This window comes from Salvelinus sp. IW2-2015, unplaced genomic scaffold (genome assembly GCF_002910315.2).
Source record: "Salvelinus sp. IW2-2015 unplaced genomic scaffold, ASM291031v2 Un_scaffold560, whole genome shotgun sequence".
Lineage (NCBI taxonomy): Eukaryota > Metazoa > Chordata > Actinopteri > Salmoniformes > Salmonidae > Salvelinus > Salvelinus sp. IW2-2015.
Genome location: NW_019942573.1, coordinates 137516 through 158857, shown reverse-complemented (window position 1 = coordinate 158857; position 21342 = coordinate 137516). Strand labels below are relative to the sequence as shown.

At 41.7% G+C, this 21342-nt stretch overlaps 1 protein-coding gene and 1 long non-coding RNA gene across 7 annotated transcripts; one reads left to right on the top strand and one right to left on the bottom strand.

Moving 5' to 3' along the window:
• Positions 1-11381: 11381 nt before the first annotated feature.
• Positions 11382-17700, bottom strand: LOC139023951 (myelin basic protein-like). 6 transcript variants are annotated; one of them, XM_070438189.1, is made up of 7 exons: positions 17452-17698; positions 14381-14473; positions 14064-14099; positions 13796-13816; positions 12677-12760; positions 12541-12558; positions 11382-11881 (listed from the first exon to the last, which is right to left on the bottom strand). In XM_070438189.1, the coding sequence occupies exons 1-6, from the start codon at positions 17569-17571 to the stop codon at positions 12553-12555; spliced, it is 360 nt and encodes a 119-aa protein (XP_070294290.1). In that variant the 5' UTR covers positions 17572-17698; the 3' UTR covers positions 11382-11881; positions 12541-12552. The 6 variants fall into 6 exon arrangements, with proteins under 6 accessions (XP_070294290.1, XP_070294287.1, XP_070294286.1 ...); XM_070438186.1 differs by lacking the exon at positions 12541-12558 and having other exon boundaries at positions 14064-14093; positions 17452-17700; XM_070438185.1 differs by lacking the exon at positions 12541-12558.
• A 155-nt stretch (positions 17701-17855) lies between these two features.
• Positions 17856-20939, top strand: LOC112068526 (uncharacterized). The gene is made up of 3 exons (XR_002893593.2): positions 17856-19409; positions 19522-19549; positions 19739-20939. It is a non-coding gene; the product is annotated as an uncharacterized lncRNA (long non-coding RNA).
• The last annotated feature ends 403 nt before the right edge of the window (positions 20940-21342 follow it).

The window sequence follows — 21342 nt, the reverse complement described above, 5'->3', positions numbered from 1 at the left end:
TCCTCAACCCTCCTCTCCTCCCTTTCTGCATCCTTTAACTCTCTATGTCCCTATCCTCCAGGCCGGCTCGGTCCTCCCCTCCTGCTCCGTGGCTCGACGACTCATGCGAGCTCACAGAACAGGGCTCCGGGCAGCCGAGCGGAAATGGAGGAAAACTCGCTCCCCTGCGGACCTGGCATCCTTTCACTCCCTCCTCTCGACATTCTCCTCTTCTGTCTCTGCTGCTAAAGCCACTTTCTACCACCTAAATTCCAAGCATCTGCCTATAACCCTAGGAAGCTCTTTGCCACCTTCTCCTCCCTCCTGAATCCTCCTCCCCTCCTCCCCCTCCTCCCTCTCTGCGGATGACTTCGTCAACCATTTTGAAAAGAAGGTCGACGACATCCGATCCTCGTTTGCTAAGTCAAACGACACTGCTGTTCTGCTCACACTGCCCTACCCTGTGCTTTGACCTCTTTCTCCCTCTCTCTCCAGATGAAATCTCGCGTCTTGTGACGGCCGGCGCCCAACAACCTGCCCGCTTGACCCTATCCCTCCTCTCTTCTCCAGACCATTTCCGGAGACCTTCTCCTTACCTCACCTCGCTCATCAACTCATCCCTGACCGCTGGCTACGTCCTTCCGCCTTCAAGAGAGCGAGAGTTGCACCCCTTCTGAAAAAACCTACACTCGATCCCTCCGATGTCAACAACTACAGAACCAGTATCCATCTCTTCTTTTTTTCTCTCCAAAACTCTTGAACTGCCGTCCTTGGCCAGCTCTCCTGCTATCTCTCTCAGAATGACTTCTTGATCCAAATCAGTCAGGTTTCAGACTAGTCATTCAATGAGACTGCTCTTCTCTGGTCACAGAGGCGCTCCGCACTGCTAAAGCTAACTCTCTCTCCTCTGCTCTCATCCTTCTAGACTATCGGCTGCCTTTGATACTGTGAACCATCAGATCCTCCTCTCCCACCCTCTCCGAGTTGGGCATCTCCGGCGTGGCCCACGCTTGGATTGCGTCCTACCTGACAGGTCGCTCCTACCAGTGGGCGTGGCGAGAATCTGTCTCCGCACCACGTGCTCTCACCACTGGTGTCCCCCAGGGCTCTGTTCTAGGCCCTCTCCTATTCTCGCTATACACCAAGTCACTTGGCTCTGTCATATCCTCACATGGTCTCTCCTATCATTGCTACGCAGACGACACACAATTAATCTTCTCCTTTCCCCCTTCTGATAACCAGGTGGCGAATCGCATCTCTGCATGTCTGGCAGACATATCAGTGTGGATGAGGATCACCACCTCAAGCTGAACCTCGGCAAGACGGAGCTGCTCTTCCTCCCGGGGAAGGACTGCCCGTTTCATGATCTCGCCATCACGGTTGACAACTCCTTTGTGTCCTCCTCCAGAGTGCTAAGAACCTTGGCGTGATCCTGGACAACACCCTGTCGTTCTCAACCAACATCCAGGCGGTGACCCGTTCCTGTAGGTTCATGCTCTACAACATTCGCTGAGTACGACCCTGCCTCACACAGGAAGCGGCGCAGGTCCTAATCCAGGCACTTGTCATCCCCGTCTGGATTACTGCAACTCGCTGTTGGCTGGGCTCCCTGCCTGTGCCATAAACCCCTACAACTCATCCAGAACGCCGCAGCCCGTCTGGTGTTCAACCTTCCCAAGTTCTCTCACGTCACCCCGGTCCTCCGCTCTCTCCACTGGCTTCCAGTTGAAGCTCGCATCCGCTACAAGACCATGGTGCTTGCCACGGAGCTGTGAGGGGAACGGCACCTCCGTACCTTCAGGCTCTGATCAGGCCGTACACCCAAACAAGGGCACTGCGTTCATCCACCTCTGGCCTGCTCGCCTCCCTACCTCTGAGAAGTACAGCTCCCGCTCAGCCCAGTCAAAACTGTTCGCTGCTCTGGCACCCCAATGGTGGAACAAACTCCCCCACGACGCCAGGTCAGCGGAGTCAATCACCACCTTCCGGAAACACCTGAAACACCACCTCTTGAAGGAATACCTAGGATAGGATAAAGTAATCCTTCTAACCCCCCCCCCCCTTAAAAGAGTTAGATGCACTATTGTAAAGTGGTTGTTCCACTGGATATCATAAGGTGAATGCACCAATTTGTAAGTCGCTCTGGATAAGTAACCAATGGTGGCTATTTTGTGTTGTGCAGTAATAATGATCATGTATTACATTTATTCAGAATAATTTCGAACTGGATAAATGTGTTTGATTTTCTGTGTCCATCAAAGACAAAAAGCAATTTACAAGATACGTTTGGTTGAAGTTGTCCTCCTCAGGGGCTGACAATTGATTAGGGTTGGGCTCAAACTTGCATGCATGTAGAATAGACGTAGAAAAGACGAGGGCCTGTTTGAATGGCGCAGGTTGTCTCTTTCACTCCTCCCTAAAAGACTTATTATAATCAAATGCATTGGTAAACTCTGAACACTGTAGCCTAATATATTTGTCAGTATGCGGAGATCGCATGTAAACAATTCAACTTGAAATGGGGAATGTTTAGCCGACTGGTTGCTCAGGAGACAAAGGCAATGTCAGACGTATGGAAGACATTTGACTTCAGCTCATAGAAAGAGGAAGGAGCCAGTGCTGCGTGCATGTGCCAAACAAATCAAATCAAATTGTATTTGTCACGTACGCCGAATACAACAGTGAAATGAAATGCTTACTTACAAGCCCTTAACCAACAATGCAGTTTTAAGAAAATTTAAAGAGCAGCGGGAAATAGCAATAGCAGAGCTGTATACAGGGGGTACCGGTACAGAGTCAATGTACGGAGGCACCGGTGTCGAGTTAATTGAGTTAATATGTACATGTTATTGAAGTGACTTTGCATAGATAATAACAAAGAGTAGCAGCAGCGTTCCGGGGGGGTTGGTCAATGCAATGCTGTAGGTGTCACGCCCTGACCTTAGAGAGCCTTTTTATTCTCTATTTMGGTTAGGTCAGGGTGTGACTAGGGTGGGTACTCTATTTTTTGTACTTCTATGTTGGCCTGGTATGGTTCCCAATCAGATGCAGCTGTCTATCGTTGTCTCTGATTGGGGATCATATTTAGGCAGCCTTTTTTCCACCTCTTGTGTGTGGGATCTTGTTTTTTTTGTATTGTAGCCTTTTTGCACTACAAAGCTGCACATTCGTTTTGTTACTCTTTATTGTTTTGTTGTTGGTTCACATTAATAAACATGATGAACGCCTTCCACGCTGCACCATTGTCCAATCCTTACAACAACGATCGTTACAGTAGGCTACTATATTTTTCTTGTCTGATTGCTTGGTACAGTGTAAACAACACAAAATAAAGTGTAGGTGTACAAGAGAGTTGTTCTGTACTAATGAAAACAATTATAAAGCCTATTATTATTATTATCTAGGCCATTGTAGGCTAATTATTCAAGAGAATGCTTGACTGCATTTAAATGCATGACTAGTAGGCTGTGTGATGAAGATAAGTAATAATAAGACCTAATTGATAACAGGCCAGAAAGCTAAACAAAACCAGCATAATGACATACTAGAGTCTGCTCTAACGAAGAAAAAAATGGTAAAGCATTTATTAGGGCTACATCATAGGAAAATTAAAAAAACAGTTCGAGAAAATATCACGCTGGGTGGACCGTTATACATTTTTAGAACTTGGGCGTCAATAGGTTAAAAGGCCATTAAGGTCACATGATCACCTCATTCAAAATTGCCAAGCTGCTAAAACCATTTTTCTCAAAGATGGACCACACAAATTACCACCATGCAAATGAATAATTTGTTTAGAAGAATCTAGCCTGTTAAAACAGACAGAGCAGGTCTTTTTGATTGTGCGACCCTTTAAGCAATGGGAGGGTGTAGTAAAGGCTGTTCTTATGCACAACGCAGCTCAGCGTGCCTGGATACCGACTGTAACCATGTATTGTGTGGTTACGGTACCCCAAAACCCAGACAACTTTGCTTTTACGGCTATGACACTCACAGCCATGATAAAAATGTGATCATAACACATGGGCTCTCATGTATTATTGCTTAAATATACCATGGCTGTCAGCCAATCAGCTTTCAGGGCTCAAACCACCCAGTTACTAATACAAAATATACTACAGAATAATGACATGTTTGTAGGTACCGTTGACAACAGAGTACACAGATGTGTTTCCTAATCCCCACTGTGTGTTGGCCGTTGAAGTTGAAGAAGGACATCAGGCCATTGGTAAAGAGCCTGAAAGTCAAGCACACATAGGATGTACTTTGTGAATTGAACACTTTCAAACTGCTGAGGAGATAAGGCTGGATTGTTGCTTTGTTGTCTTTGTTGCTGACAGTTTGTATCACTAATGATGCCTTTAAAATTACTTTATTGGATCCATTCTAAAGATATGACAAACCTATCTATGACCTTGTTGACACAGTCCTTTGTGTCCTCACCACCAATGTTGCTTAACCTTGCAATCTGTGTCAAGAGACTTTGTTCGAAACGTCAGAAGTTATGCAGTAACAACTGTTTCTGTCTGACTACTTTTTTTTTTTATTATACAGGCATTGCTTGTAAGAGTGGAATTAACTAATCGTATCAGTCTAGGTCGTGTGAAAAATGCTGACTAAATGACATGTCAAAATAAATGTCAGTTTCACCATCAGATTCTGTGCATCCACACGTTGGAGCTGCTGCTCTAGCTGCTCAAAGTCTCGCTCCGTCTTCATCCTCTTGACATGGAACTCAAGAGTCTTGGGGCTCTGCTCTCCCAACACGTTTCACCTCCTGCTCCAATATCTCCAATTTCGTTAGGACACACTTCGGAAATTCCGAAAGGAGAACATTTTGTTGACACTGGAAATATGGTGTTGTCACACGCAAGGGGATCCTGACAGACGAGATTGTGATTTCGAATATACAGTAAGTTACATTTTACTTTCAATAATACATATAATTCAACGTTTCAATAATATTCTACATTCTAATGGATTCAGTGTTTAACTTGAACGCGAGTTTCAATTTTGTAGTACATTTTGAGTCGTTCCACAAAATAGGTGCCTTTTGAATTAGTGCATCATTTATACATAAAATATCAGAGAGAATTAAATGGCACACATTTCGTGGAACAATCCACTTACTGTCATTATTCATGGGAAACAGTTCTGGTCTAGCGGAGGGAAAAGGAGGGTGAGAGCTGCGATGCTCTTGGCACCGTTGGGATTGGCAAGTAGAAGCCCTGGATGAATCTGCAAAATTCAAAGCCAACTCATTGTCAACACAGAGATAAACAGCAAAAAGAAATAGCATTTTCATTTTTGTAAACCTACGCACTACAATACATATTTTAAGGATAGTTTTAATCTTCAGTTATCAAGACTGAACATGATATGTATCATTTCTGCTCATTGTAAGGAAACTAGCACCGATGAGCGAACGTGTCCCCGTCGTGTGCATGTTGTCTGTGTGTGCTCTTTAGTTACTACATAACTGCTCTCACCTTGTCTGATAGAGTAACAGGATGGATATGGAGAACATCTGTGCTCTCTGCTCTGGAGGTGGGACTGGCAAGTAGAAGCCCTGGATGATTCTGTAACATTCAAAACCAATGAATAAACCTTCTTAAAGACTTGACCGGTTAGCTGATTAAGAATTCTGGACTTTTCTGGCAAGCTTTACTCTTGACCCGCTGTGTGTGAAGTGAGATGTGGAAGGAGAGCATCTGGAATGGCCAGCTGAATCCCTGAATTGCCCTGAAACACAAATAAAAACTCAATCTGTGTTTAGTCCAGATAGCAAACAGGTACACCAAATGGCAGGAGGAGAGTTCGAGCTGCTGTGCCTGCTGGATCGACTCCTGGCCAAACTGTTGGATGGTCCTGAAACACAAACATTATCTAAACCTTTTTCTGTCTGTAGGTGGACTACACATTTGATTACTTAACTATTGTCTCTTACCAACTACATCACGAACATGGATGGATGGAGAATGAGAGGGGCTAGAGCTGCTGTGCCTGCATGATCGACTCCTGGCCAAACTGTTGGATGGTCCTGAAACACAAACATTATCTAAACCTTTTTCTGTCTGTAGGTGGACTACACTTTTGATTACTTAATGATTGTCTTTTACCAACTACATCCCGAACATGGGTAGAGGAGGAAGAACGAGAGCGGTTTTGCTGTCTTTTTTGGGACTGCCTAGGTGAAGTTGTTGATAGTCCTGCAACAAACATTTAAACCCAATGAATAAACCTTCCTTAATAGTTGACAGGTTAGCTGATTAAGATTTCTGGACTTGTCTGGCAAGCTGTACTCTTGACCCACCGTGTGTGAAGTGAGATGGGGAAGGAGAGCATCTAGAACAGCCAGCTGAATCCCTGGAATGCCTTGAAACACAAAAAAATCCCCAATTTGGTTGTGATCAGGACAACTTAAAATCAAGGATTTGGATAGGAAAATGCATATGTACTGTATATCATGTGTAAATAATGATCCTGATAGGCAGAGATGCCTGATACAATACGGAAAATCCCATCTGTGCTACCCTGTGAAAGGTTTGACATTTCCCACTGACTCTTCAGTTTCTCTTACCCCGTCTAGGCGGGTCTCCATTAAATTCATCTTTGGCTGGGTGGGAGGGAGAACAAGACCGGCTTTTCTGCCTTTTTTGGGACTGCCCAGGTGAACTTCTGGATAGTCCTGCAACAAACATTTAAGCACATGACACATACAGTAAACCATGCATGCAATGTTATTTGATGCACATCAAAACCCGTCATTTATACATAAAATATCAGAGGGATTCAAAAGGCACACATTTTGTGGAAAAATCCACATACTGGCATTATTCATGGGAAACAGCTCTGGTCTTGATCAGTTGTGGATGTACAGTTGAAGTCGGAAGTTTACATACACTTAGGTTGGAGTCATTAAAAATCTTTTTTCAACCATTCGACAAATGTTTTGTTAACAAACTATAGTTTTGGCCAGTCGGCTAGGACATCTACTTTGTCACATGAGTCGACGCTGCAGAGACAAAGCAGGTACGGGGAGTCAAACATTTAATAAGGAATGGACATGGAATGAGACAGGAACAGCGTCAGCATACAAGAAAACAAAGACAAAAAACTAAAAATACAGAAGCAGGGAACAGAGCAAGGGAACTGACAAATATAGGGGAGGTAATAACAGGTGATGAGTGAATCCAGGTGAGTCCAATATCGCTGATGCGTGTGACGAGGGAAGGCAGGTGTGCGTAATGGATGATAGGAGTGCGTGACGCAGGGCAGCCCAGGGGGGGGAAAGAGTGGGAGCAGACGTGACAGTACCCCCCCCCCCCCCCCCCCCCCTAGGGGCACCACCCAGTGTCCCACCTGGGTGAACCGACCGAGACATGGGCGCTGTGCAAGCCGGTTAGGGCGTGGAAGCCCAACAAACCGGCAGGAGTCTGAGAGCCTGGCGAGCTGGCTGAGGCAAGACGCCTGGTGATCTCGCTGCAGAGGGAGCCCGAAGATCCGGTGGAGTGTGACGTGGGATGGGAAGCCGCTGAGTCAACCAGGCAAGGAAACTTCTCGGGCCAGCGAGGCCGTGAAATCCCGACGGGCTGGCATAGGCACCCCCGGTACCATCGGCTGCGGGAATCCACCCCGACATCACCAACAAAACAAAAAAAAACAAAACAAAAACTCCTGGACCGACTGGGCGAACAAGACTGATGATCCGGATGAGGCCCGACGTGGGATGGGCGCCATCCGAGCCAACCGGGGCAAGGAAACCTCTCGGGCCAGCTAGGGCGTGGAAGCCCGACAAGCTGGCTAGGCACCCCCGGTTCCATCGGTGGCGACCCAGAGCCGATGCCACCATACCAACCGGAATGCCGTACTCCCCGATGCTTCGTGTGATATTTCAACATTCTGTCACATTAGTCGACGCTGGAGAGATGAAGCAGGTACAGGGAGTTAACCTGATGAGGACAGAGGGCGCTGTTTTCACTTTGGGGGAAAATCGTGCCCAATTTAAACGGCCTCGTACTCAATTCTTGCTCGTACAATATGCATATTATTATTACTATTGGATAGAAAACACTCTCTAGTTTCTAAAACCGTTTGAATTTTGTCTGTGAGTAAAACAGAACTCATTTGGCAGCACACTTTCTGACCAGGAAGTGGAAAGTCTGAAAATGATGCTCTGTTCAAGGACCTGCCTATAAATGGGCATGATACGTATGAGTATACATGCACGTCATACACCTTCCCCTAGATGTCAAGAGGAAGTGAGAGAAGAAATTAAGTGATTATCTTGGTCTGAGGTGGAATAAATCCTCTTGGAATGACGTGTCCGCCATTTCCTGTTTTCTGGAAAGCGCGAAGATGAACCTGGAATTGCCTTCTGGACAGCTGTCGTTATAGGCGAATACTATCTCCGGCTTTGATTTTATTTGATACATGTCACAATATCATCGTAAAGTATGTTTTTTCAATATAGTTTTATTAGATTATTGAAATTTTTTCGGGACATTAGGCGTGTTGCGTTGTCTGTGTTTGTTGACGATGGAGAGCTTCGCGCCACTTGGGCAGTGTGCTTGCTAATTCAAGAGGGAAAAACGATGTTCTAAATCCAAACAACGACTGTTCTGGACAAAGGACCCCTTGTACAACATTCTGATGGAAGATCACCAAAAGTAGGACCCATTTTGTGATGCTATTTCATATATCTGTCGAACTGTGTACTAGTAGTTTTGCGCCCAGGTTTTGGCCAATCTCTCGCTATAACATAAGCCTTATGTCGTAATGAAGATATTTTTAGAATTCTAACACTGCGATTGCATTAAGAACTAGTGTATCTATCATTTCCTATACAACATGTATTTTTTTGTAATGTTTATGAATAGCTATTTGGTCAGAATAGGTGAGAGTCTAATAGAAATATCCGCACATTCTGTGAAAAAGAMGCTACGTTAGCATAATGGATAACCKCTGATTTCAGCTCTAAATATGCACATTTTCGAACAAAACATAAGTGTATGTATAACCTGATGTTATAGGACTGTCATCTGAGGAAGGTTTATGAAGGTTAGTGAAAATTAATATKTTTTGCTGGTTTYTTCGCTAACGCTAACGTGCCTATTGCTATCGCTAACGTGCCTTGATGAATGAATGCGGTTGTGTGGTAGGCTATTGTAGTAAGCTAATATAATGCTATATTGTGTTTTCGCTGTAAAACACTTAAAAAATCGGAAATATTGGCTGGATTCACAAGATGTTTGTCTTTAATTTGCTGTACACCATGTATTTTTCAGAAATGTTTTATGATGAGTATTTAGGTATTTCACGTTGGTCTCTATAATTACTCTGGCTGCTTCGGTGCTATTTCTGACGGTAGCTGTGATGGTAGCAGCAATGTAAAACTGATTTATACCTCAAATATGCACATTCGAACAAAACATAGATGTATTGTGTAACATGTTATAGGACTGTCATCTGATGAAGTTGTTTCTTGGTTAGTTTGGTTGGTTCTTGGTTAGTTTGGTTGGTTTCGTGCATGCTACCTGTGCTGTGAAAAATGTCTGTCCTTTTTTGTATTTGGTGGTGAGCTAACATAAATATATGTGGTGTTTTCGCTGTAAAACATTTAAAAAATCGGACATGTTGACTGGATTCACAAGATGTGTATCTTTCATTTGCTGTATTGGACTTGTTAATGTGTCAAAGTTAAATATTTCAAAAAAATATTTTTTTAATTTCGCGCTCTGCAATTTCAGTGGAATGTGGGAGGAGTTCCGCTAGCGGAACGCCGGGGCTAATAAGGAACGGACATGGAACGAGACAGGAACAGCGTCAGCATACAAGAAAACATAGACAAAAAACAATCAATGCAGAAGCGGGGAACAGAGATGGGGAGCACCCCCCATCCACATCGACGGGACAGTAGTGGAGAGGGTAGAAAGTTTTAAGTTTCTCGGCATACACATCACGGACAAACTGAATTGGTCCACCCACACAGACAGCGTGGTGAAGAAGGCGCAGCAGCGCCAACCATGCACGAAACCAACTTGTCACAAAAAGCACTCACAAACCTTTTACAGATGCACAATCGAGAGCATCCTGTTGGGCTGTATCACCGCCTGGTACGGCAACTGCTCCGCCCACAACCGTAAGGCTCTCCAGAGGGTAGTGAGGTCTGCACAACGCATCACCGGGGGCAAACTACCTGACCTCCAGGAGACCTACACCACCCGATGTCACAGGAAGGCCATAAAGATCATCAAGGACAACAACCACCCGAGCCACTGCCTGTTCACCCCGCTATCATCCAGAAGGCGAGGTCAGTACAGGTGCATCAGGCAGCCTGGCGCCCTCAAATGTCCTCTGGTCTCATGAAACAAAAATAGAACAGTTTGGCCATAATGTCCATTGTTATGTTTGGAGGAAAAAGTTGGAGGATTGCAACCGTGAAGCACAGGGGTGGCAGCATCATGGTGTGGGGGTGCTTTGCTGCAGGATGGACTGGTGCACTTCACAAAATAGATGGCATCATGAGGGAGGGAAATTATATGGATATATTGAAGCAACATCTCATGACATCAGGCTACCCAAAACATTTGACCCAAGTTAAACAATTTAAAGGCAATGCTACCAAATACTAATTGAGTATGTAAACTTCTGACCCACTGGGAATGTGATGAAAGAAATAAAAGCTGAAATAAATCATTCTCTCTACTGTTATTCTGTCATTTCACATTCTTAAAATAAAGTGGTGATCCTAACTGACCTAAGACAGGGAATTTTACTAGGATTAAATGTCAGGAATTGTGAAAAACTGAGTTTGAAATGTATTTGGTTAAGGTGTATATAAACTTCCGACTTCAACTGTATAAGACACTTATATGTACCGACATTTGTTGTTTCTTTAAAATCTGCGATCTTGACACAAGGCGCAGCATGATTTACAACTGTCCTGTTGACGGGACGCCGATCCCCAAGAAGTCCTCTTAAAACAGTTTTGAAAAAGTTTAACAGTGCAGTTTGGAAGGGCATTTGTTTTAATTGTTGTTGTTTTATTAAGCTTGGACAACATAACGGTACACAACATTGATTATTTCAGTGCCTAAGTAAACCAAGACTTTTGTAATATGACTAAACATACAAATGTAATTGTTGTTATATTACAGTGGAATATTACATAATGTTAGTTTATAATTTGTGCAGGTAGTTTTCCCATTACATTTTCAAATGCAACTGCACGTTTCAAGCACTGCATTCATTAAATACTTTTCACAAGACAATTTTTACTATTGCATGCATAACAAGACCCACAAACACTTTATCAGACTAGATTTCACATAAATGGCAACATACAAAACAAAACACAGTTGTGTGTGAGCTCCTAAAAGCAGCAAAGGGGAATATAAAGCATGCATAGAAGAACAGATCAACGATGTACAAAATGCAGACAAATAGAAAAACACATAACATGAACAACAACCCATTGATAGCAGACACTAACGTGATTCGAACAGGGTGCTAGGATGAGGTGAATAGCCCATTGAGCCAAATGTTACAGTAGAATCATTTTGAAGCATTTTCAAAAAATCTGAAAGCTATGAAAAATACATCCAAATGAGAACTTTCCCTTAGAGCTAAGATTATAAGACTATTGATGAACTCAGATTGCATATTGTGATCCCAGCAGGCGAAATATTAGGTGCCAAGATTGTGTCACTATGTACAAACAAAGGAGACCGGCTGGTGTTAGTGTGTTAACGTTGTCGAGGGTTGTTGTGAGTCTTTCAAATGGAGATCTTATTTCTCTTCTTCATCCTTTTCCCCCTCTGTTGGATCATTGATTTTCTCATCTAAGGACAGCTCAGAAGATGGTGCTCCAGCGTTTGGGAGGAGGGCGGGACTTGGTCTCCTGTAAACAGAGGGAAGTAGAAGTAATACATTAGATGATTGACATCTGAATAATACATTCTATACAACCAAAGGAGGAAATACAGAGTTTAAAAGTGCTGAGTGTCTCTGTATTCGATGGAAAGAAGTATTTCTATTTTCTATGAGATAAGATTGGGGTTTAAATTGTTATTTGTATTTATATGATTGTCAAATGTCACATTTTCAGGGATTCTTAATTAGTACATACTCTCGGGAAATGGGGTTGAGGAAGGTTTAAAGACATCAATAAATAATACCATCAATAAAAAGGAGTGATGCAATAGAGATTAAACTGAAAAAGCATTGATAACAAAATCTATATATTTACATGAAAACTGCATAGCCAAATACAGTGTAGTTACAGTGCACTTACATACCTGTTTGCTTACTGTTATACCTGTTTATAACAATGTGTACCTACACTGTAATTACACTGTAACTACTATGTAAATGTATAGGAAGTGGAACCCAACCTTAAAAATATATGCTTTTTTCATTTAATTAATTGCTGATGCATATGTTGTTAGCTTAGTATGATGGCAAATACATTTCAATGTAATTAGCTTTTTTGTGATTTTATGTATAGATGAATGATGATTCAGGATGGATATGGCTAGGTTACATCTCTAATTTACTCACTGATTCATGAAATCACCACTGTTGTTTTGAGAGGTAAACACAAACAAGAAAACAATGTTTATCAGGTGCAATCTTTAGACAGTGTAACTGTGTAGTGACAAGATAAACTTGCGACACAAACGTCAGGATGTCTCACCAGGTTGAAGATTTTGGACAGTGTTCCTTGGTCTCTGCGGCGTCTGTGAGGTGACTTTGTGGCATCAGCACGCGGTGGCGTGGCCTAGAACAAAATGCTTTATAAACACATGGAACATGGCTGGACCTGGAACCTTATCAGTGCTCAGTTCTTATTAGATGAAGTAGGGAGAGAGGACACCAAAATGGTGTTGAACTAGTAGTTATATTGAGTTTAATATATTTTGATAAATACAATGGGTATAAATGTTACATTACTACAATTCTCTTTTGCATTAAACCCAGAAATGTCATGTTGCTATCAAAATAAATTGGCTTCATTCAATGATCTGTTAGTGTAAAAGAATGCTGTGAATTAGACAGGAAGAGAGATAAATAAAGAACGACCAGCATTACAGCTACCTTTAGGGGGAAAGATGGAAGTCAAAGGCATGCATTACTTCAGAACACACATAACACAGAGAACTGGTGAAGAGCACATGTCAACTCTTACACACTGGACAGCTCACTCTATGGACACAGAGGACTTGAATGAAAACACACACAAATGCAGGATGATTAGTGAGTCACTATGAACAGAGGAGGGGGCAGAGATGAAAGAGTCTCAGACTGGTAAGGAAAGGAAAGGTGGAACTTTTGTATATAGGGGTCCCTGAGTCCTTAACGGTTGTGGTTCATAAATAGTGTGTCAAAGTCATCCAGAAGCAGTGACTGAATTGAATCGTCAGAAACACAAATCATGAAATATATTGGCACCCCAGTCTAAGCTACTATTCCAGGAGAACTGCGTTCGACGTTGACATCTGACATTTTCCATCAGAGTAAGAATAGTAACATTTCACGTAAACAATGTTTGTACTTAGCAAAATTCAATTCAAGCTATGTAAGGAAATATATATATTTTTGATGTTAACTGTCTTGAAAAATCACACAAGGGAAAGGATGAAGAGCTGGGAGAGTAAGAGTTAATTAAGAGGGAAGAACAACATATCAAGACGCTCACAGAACGACGTTAGAGAACGTCTTCAGACAGAGGGAGACATTGAGATGTCATTATTACGCACAAGGCTGTAAAGTCAGCAGTGTTTTGGGGGTTTAGGACTGAGTTTGAATGACCTACCAAGCCCAACACCTTCCTCCACTGGACATGAAAGAGAAAGAGAGGATCAGGAAGATTCATGAAGGCCTACTGGAGGAGCGCCTGTTACTATAACTGCTGAGAATCTAGCTACCCAACTTGCACAGGCCCATGAAGAGATGTAAGTCATGCAATGTAAAAAGCAAGGACAGTTTAAAAGCTAATTAACATTGTTTTCTTGACAGAGGCCTAAAGAAACTGTAACCACAGTAAATACAAAAATAATACAAAATGAGGTAATTGAACTCACCCTGGACTTGGGATGGGGAGAGGATGTCGCCTGAGGCTACAGAACACAACAACTGATAAGGTCCTATTCTATGAGTTCAAAGATGGTTACATGAAAACATTGGCTAATTCGTCAAATCCTTTGCAATACCAGAATTAGATTTTTAAAAACTGTCTTTTTTCAAGTTTGTAGCAGCGATGCAGGCCTAGAGACACAACTTGTCTTGTATTAGATAACTACTTTTTCAACTTTACAATTACAATTGTTTATATAAACTAATAAAATACATGTTATAACAGATACAAATGCAGTGAGGTATTCAATCCTAAGATACTCACGCTCAAGCTCCTGAAGAAATGCATTACGGCATTCTCATTAGCCCGACGTCGAGGGGCTGGCTTGGGGGAGGTGGCATGACCCCGGAAGGACCCCTAAAGTTATAAACATGAGTCAAAAACTCACTGATGTCTTACTGCTACCGTTGGACATTCAGGCTCAATGAAATGTCTACATGGTAATAGAGCAAATGTTAATCAACTCCATAAACATCCTTTTGTATTTTAAATACCGTTTTCAACTTGAGGTGACTTTCTGAACAGATACTATGCTCTGTATTTCTTCATAATAATAATTTGTTACTTTTATTTGTAATTTGTTAACTATCTATTTTTTACTTAACACCTATTTTTCTTAAAACTGCATCGTTGGTTAATAAGGGCTTGTAAGGGGGAGGTGGCATGATTCAGCGCATGTGACAAATAAAATTTGATTTGATTTAATGTTATGCATCTTAGTTCACCTAGTTAGTTTTCTTACATTGTCTGCTCAATGGAATTAGAAATTAAATTAAATGCATACAGATGAGTACAAAAAGGGTTGCATAACCAAATCCTCCCTCACATGAAGGTGATTAGGAGTTGTTTTTTTAAGCTGTCTGACTGGAGGATTGCACTTCAATGGAAGATGCTCAAAACCTGTATAAAGAAACTATTCTATAAACTATAATTGGGCAGAAAGAAATTCAGATTTCCAAGAAATTGGCAAACAATGAACCTATCTAGAAGTACAACTTTACTACAGCAAGAAAATTCAGCCGGAATTCAAAAATCCTACTTTCTTTGTAGGTGTATGCAGATCACAACTACAGATGTAGGATCTTAATTTGTTCACTCCTTTTGTTGCTGCAAATTTTCCTACACTGCAGGAAATTCAGATGAGATTCGTGATTTAGATACATTTCTGAAAACCCATACTAACTCACGGTTATATTAACAGTATTGCACTTTGTAGCCTACTTTTGTCCAGCCTAACCGCCGATCAAGAAACATTATGGGCTAAATGTTCAAATCTTGTTGGTGCAGGATTATTTTGCTACGACAATACTGGTCAAATTAAGATACTACATCTGTAACACAAACTACAGCATTATGTTAGGTTACATTCTCATATCTGTAAGTGTTTAACACAAGCACAGTGTAGATAAGACAGGATATTCTTTCAGTATGTCTGCAATGGGAAAATGCTGTAATTTTCTGGTCTAAAATCCATATATATATTGATAAAACATTACAAACAAATGCATAGCACCAGGGATAAGCTGTTGTTGACCTGCCATCACTCTGCAACGTGCACCCCTTCCTTAGTTTTGGTTGCGATAAAATCTAGAGAAAATAAGCTAAAGACGGAGCTCAGAATCATTTGGGGGTGTTTGATCGACATGCTCAGCATTAGGAAAAAACATTAAACCTTATAACCCGCAGAGGACCACCTGGTGCCTAATGCAAACAGATCACATTTGATATTCTGTTTGCTATCAAGTCTGTACAGCTAAACCAATGGTGGTCAAAGTTTTATGAATTAAAATAAACTATGCAGTAGTTGTATTTCAAATACAAAACACCAACCATCCAAGATCTGCCCACAGTTCCCCTGAGAGCTGCCCCTAAACCCGACTGTTGATTCTAACTATTTCAATCATTTGAGGAACTCTAAGTGCAAATATATTTTATGAGGTAAGGCGCTGATTTTTCTACATTGGTAAAAACATTAAAGACATGCTTCGGAACTTTGACAACTAGTACGTTTAAAAAAAAACTATTTTAAACGCTTTGGGCTGGATGCGTCAATATGTAGTTCATACATGCATAATCTACGATCAGAATTACTGCCTTACCTCAATTAGCCACGAAATCCCTAGTTTGAAAGCGACTGTTTACTGGAAGCTGTGCTGCGCCATTTTCAACCATGTGGGTCAGGCCCCTAGCCAATGAGCTTAAGCCCCTCCCCTTTTGAGTGACAGCTAGCAAGATGCACATACAGCAGAGCGAGATACAGAGAGAGCAATGGCGTGGTGCACATACTGTACCTGCACATAAACTGAGTATACCAAACATTAGGAACACCTTCCTAATATTGAGTTGCACCCCCCCTTTTGCCCTCAGAACAGCCTTAATTCGTTGGAGCACAGACTCTACAAGGTTTCGAAAGCGTTCCACAGGGATGCTGGCCCATGTTGACTCCAAAGCTTCCCACAGTTGTGTCAAGTTGGCTGAATGTCTCTTGATACACACGGAAAACTGTTGAGCATGAAAAACCTTGCAGCATTGCAGTTCTTGACACAAACCGGTGCGCCTGGCACCTACTACCATACCCCGTTCAAAGGCACTTAAATCTTTTGTCTTGCCCATTCACCTTCTGAATGGCACACAATCAATTGTCTCAAGACTAAAAAATCATTCTTTAACCTGTCTGCTCCCGTTCAAATACGCTGATTGAAGTCGATTTAACAAGTGACATTAATAAGGGATCCTAGCTTTCATCTGCAGTCACCTAATCAGTCTATGTCATGGAAAGAGCAGGTGTTCTTAATGTTTTGTATACTCAGTGTATGTGACGTAGTATGCCATTTTCGGGGACCACTTTTGGCTCGTGAATGCTACTTTCCGAACTACTCTCTTAAAGAGAAAATAAATTAAGTGTATTCCTCTTTATCAAAGCGAATTCCTGTTATCTTTAGCGGTTCTATAGCTAGCCCTTCAACTATTCCTCAACATAGCTGACATAGCATTAGCTACTCTTCCTGGGGTCCAACAAAATGTCAATTATATACAATTTTACAAAAATTATATAACATTTCACAATAGATTTCGCAACACATTAGATCTGGAATAGAAATGAAATTTAACCAATTATCTGAGATTTTATTACACCAGGTATTCTAGCTCTACAAGTATTTTAGCTCTGCACAATAAGTAAATCACCAATTTTCAAAGAATCTCTTTCTTGACCGCAGACTCCAACACAAACACTGGACAGATCCATCCTTACCATCATCATCTTAGACCTCTATAGACTGGAAGAGTCTTGGTGAGGCAATTGGTTATGACAGTTGGTAACTCCAGATGCTCACCTTGCTCCCTTTCTTTTTGTCGCCTCCAAAGAAAGTGCTAATCTGATCCATCAGACCAGGGGCCTTCTTCCTCCTGCTCAGTCCAAATGAGCTTTGCCCTGAGCTACTCGCTGTGGTCATGCTGGACAGTGGTTAGGTTGGGTGGGCTTGAACGCTCTGTATCTGGGAGTAAGACTTCTTGCAAACAATCCAAACCAACTCTGTAAACGCTCTACTGTTGCTCCTCTATCTATCTTACTTTTCTATACGTCTGACGTTGGATAGGCAGTGTTTAAAGGTGTCGTCCCCGTGCCCCAATGCACCATGGGAGATGATGCGGGTAAGGTGGGGGTAGGCAGCCACAGTGGCATCCATGGTGCTGGCCTGACTCCAGGCATTCTTTGGTCCATCAGTGCCTGTGGAGTCAGTCACTACCGCCCTCWGCATGGGCCAGCCATTGTTCTCTCCCCTCCCCCATCTGCCTCACCCAGTCTGAGGAACAACAAGGGTTATGTACGAGGCTGAACTAGGGCCCTGATGAGTAACAGTCTCCAGCACTGTGAACCCATTGTTGAAATGGACCCTATTTATCTTTTTGATAGATTATATTGAAATAGGATTTAAATTAGCCCTGTTTTCCATACAGAGTTGACTAGAAAAGGAAACACCCAAAAGCTAACAAATGTTCAAACATATGGAAACATATTAAAACAAACTATTTTAAAGAGAAATAATAACTACACAAATGTTATGGTCAGCCATGGAAAGAGCTTTGACCTCCATTACTGTAAATATCATATTGTAGGGCAGCCTCCGAAGTAACTCTTCTTATAAACTGTATGCAAGGATTCATCTGTGTTGTTTGAGGAATGCCTCATTATCTTTCCAACCCCCAATGTCACGCTTCTAGGTAGCAGAGGTTCTGTTGTCTTTACAGGTCAGTAGGTCTGATATCTGATTGGAGGTTAACTTTACAGTAATGCTATTGGTAAACAACTCAGATGTTATAAAAGGGTCTTATTTTGTTCCTAAACTGCTGTGGTTCTTTCTGTCTGTCTGTCTTTCTTTCTTTCTCTTTCTCCCATGAGCCATCGCTCAGGCCATGGTTCCTCTCTCTCTCTCTCTCTCTCTCTCTCTCTCTCTCTCTCTCTCTCTCTCTCGTAAAGCTTGTTAATGCTTTGTAGCTTATGCTTATTGCCTTGTATGTGAATCCATTCATTTACCAAGTAATTAAATACTATTGTATTTAGAATTCCATTCTCAGACATTTCCTGATTGCCTACTGTAACTCAACTATAGTCTTGCATGTTTTAATTATCTTTATGGAGTCAGATAAACATTTTATAGGCTAATTAAATAGTCTTATCACAGGTCGCATGTAAGATACATACAATAGACACATATCAAATATTACCCCACTACAGTAAATGGTGACCCCAACGTGCTCTATCATTAGGAACTTGTGGATTATATTGATAACTTTGGAAGTACAGTAAATGGTGACTTCCGACTTGATCTTACGGATACTTTGGATTAAATTAGAGTTATTCTATTAGATTCCTCGATATATAACGAATACGTAGTTTACGTGATGTCGAATATGCAAGCAACAGATATTTCTGAGTTATGGCAAACGGCTTGTATTAATGATTTGATCAAATAGAACCAAATGGAACCTAGTCTTTGCTAGACAGAGAGACTAATACAGAAAGAGAGAGAGGAAGGAAGTGAGAAAGAAAGTGACAGGAGAGGAGAAGAGAGAAGAGAGAGAGGTGGGAAGAAGAGTGAAAGACAGAGAGAGATAGAGAGAGAGAGAAACAGAAAGAGAAAGACAGCAGTGCAAATTTACTTAGAATTTCAGTGGTCTCAAGTCGTCAATGTGAGTGAATCTCTGTCCATCGTGTCCATCGTCCGTCATCTGTTTTGTCTGTTTTCCCACCCTTGTTTTCACTGCTTTGCCGGCTCCCCACCTCAAGAAGGTAGGTGTTTTACTACATTGCATCTTGTTGTGAATTGTATGTTATTATAAATAACCTTAATAACCTGTTGTAATGTTGTTTTTCATTTATATAAAGATGTGTTTTCTTGCAGACATTGGCTGTGAAGTTTAAGTTGGTTGGTAGGTATATAGTACATAACTGTCTTGTATTGCAAGTAACGTTTACAAGCATGTAAATATTTGTATATTTTTCCATTTGTTTGCTGGTAAATATTTGAAACTTGCTCGAATTGGCTGTAAATGTATACATTTGCATATTAAATGTATTCATTGCAAGTTGTCACTTATACTCCCTATCCGGCGCTCTAGGTCACCAGGCTGCTCATTATTACACACACCTGTCACCATTGTTACGCGCACCAGCCTCATCAGACTCACCTGGACTTCATGACCTGCCTGATTACCTTCCCTATATATGTCACTTCCCCAGGTGTTATTGACTCTGTTTCTGTTTCATGTCTGTGTGCGTTTCTTGTTTGGTATTATGTTCCATTTATTTATTAAATGATTCACTCCCTGTACTTGCTTCCTGACTCCCAGTGCACACGTTACACAAGTAAAATGTTCAATTGACTGTTCAGTTGCCCAGTTCCTTACTGGTCCTTCTCCCTAGCCATTCATCTTTTGTGTCCAAATAAAAATTGAGGCCAGGTTTGGTATGGAATTGGACATTGGTTTCTAGTTAGTGTTTGCATATCTGGAGGGTCTATATTTGTGTACGTAATATGGCAGAAGTGTCCAGGAGTCCATTACACAGCAGGGTTGAGTCATCACCACATTGCTATGCTTATTCAAGCCCCATCATGTCAAACAKTTAAAAGACAGAGTAGGGGGTTAAAGMCCTTAATTAAACTGGCCTGTACCTTGACGTGGTGAGAGGGCTTCCAACTAAACCAAGCCCATGTTATTGAAAATAAAGTATCCATTGCTTTTCCATCCCACCACCCCTGACTGAGACTGGCTGCCTGTCGAGGACAAGTGACAGGAAGAACTTGCCGCAGCACCTGTCTCTTGATTCTGCCTRTTTCCTCATCCTCTCTCCTGTCTCTCCAGATGYAATTCTGCATCTAGTGACGTCTGATTGCCCAACAATCTGCCCACTCATCCCATCCCCTCCATCTCATTAAATCATCTAAATCTGTTAATGGCATGTCATTATCTACTAAAAAAAATTGCTAACCGTATCATACTGGACACATAATATATGAGATAAGCAGATGAGCTAAAAACACTAGCACTGCAAACACGGAACAAAGAGAGCAGCAGTGCATGGACTTCGTAGTCTGCCTCTTCAAGTCCCCCTTCCGAGACCTGCTGCCTGTTGAGAACAACTGACAGGCAGAACCTCCCAACCACACAGCACCCACCTCTCTATTCCACACACCAGAATTAAGTATTAAAGTCTGATTGCCATGTGAGTGTACAAAAAATTATCTGTGAAAATAAATGAATGACAAGSCTGTGTCACAAAAATATAAAAGTTTATTTATTAAAATCAGGTTGGTTTTCACAGCTGTTTCACAAGGTATTCATTATTTTAAATTGTAAGGTATACTTTGATGGTATTTATTTGTTCCACATTATTAATTATTGTATCGTAGGATAGTTTGGACACATCTACTATTTATTTTTACTGTTTTCTACATTGTAGAATAATAGTGAAGACATCAAAACTATGAAAAAACACATATTGAATCATGTAGTTACCAAAAAAGTAAACATATTTTWGATTTTAGATTCTTCAAAGCAGCCACCCTTTATCCTTGATGACAGCTTTGCATACTCTTGCATTCTCTCAACCAGCTTCATGAAGTAGTCACCTGGAATGCATTTCAATTAACAGCTGTGCCTTCTTAAAAGTTAATTTGTGGAATTTCTTTCCTCAAAGAGTATGAGCCAATCAGTTGTGTTGT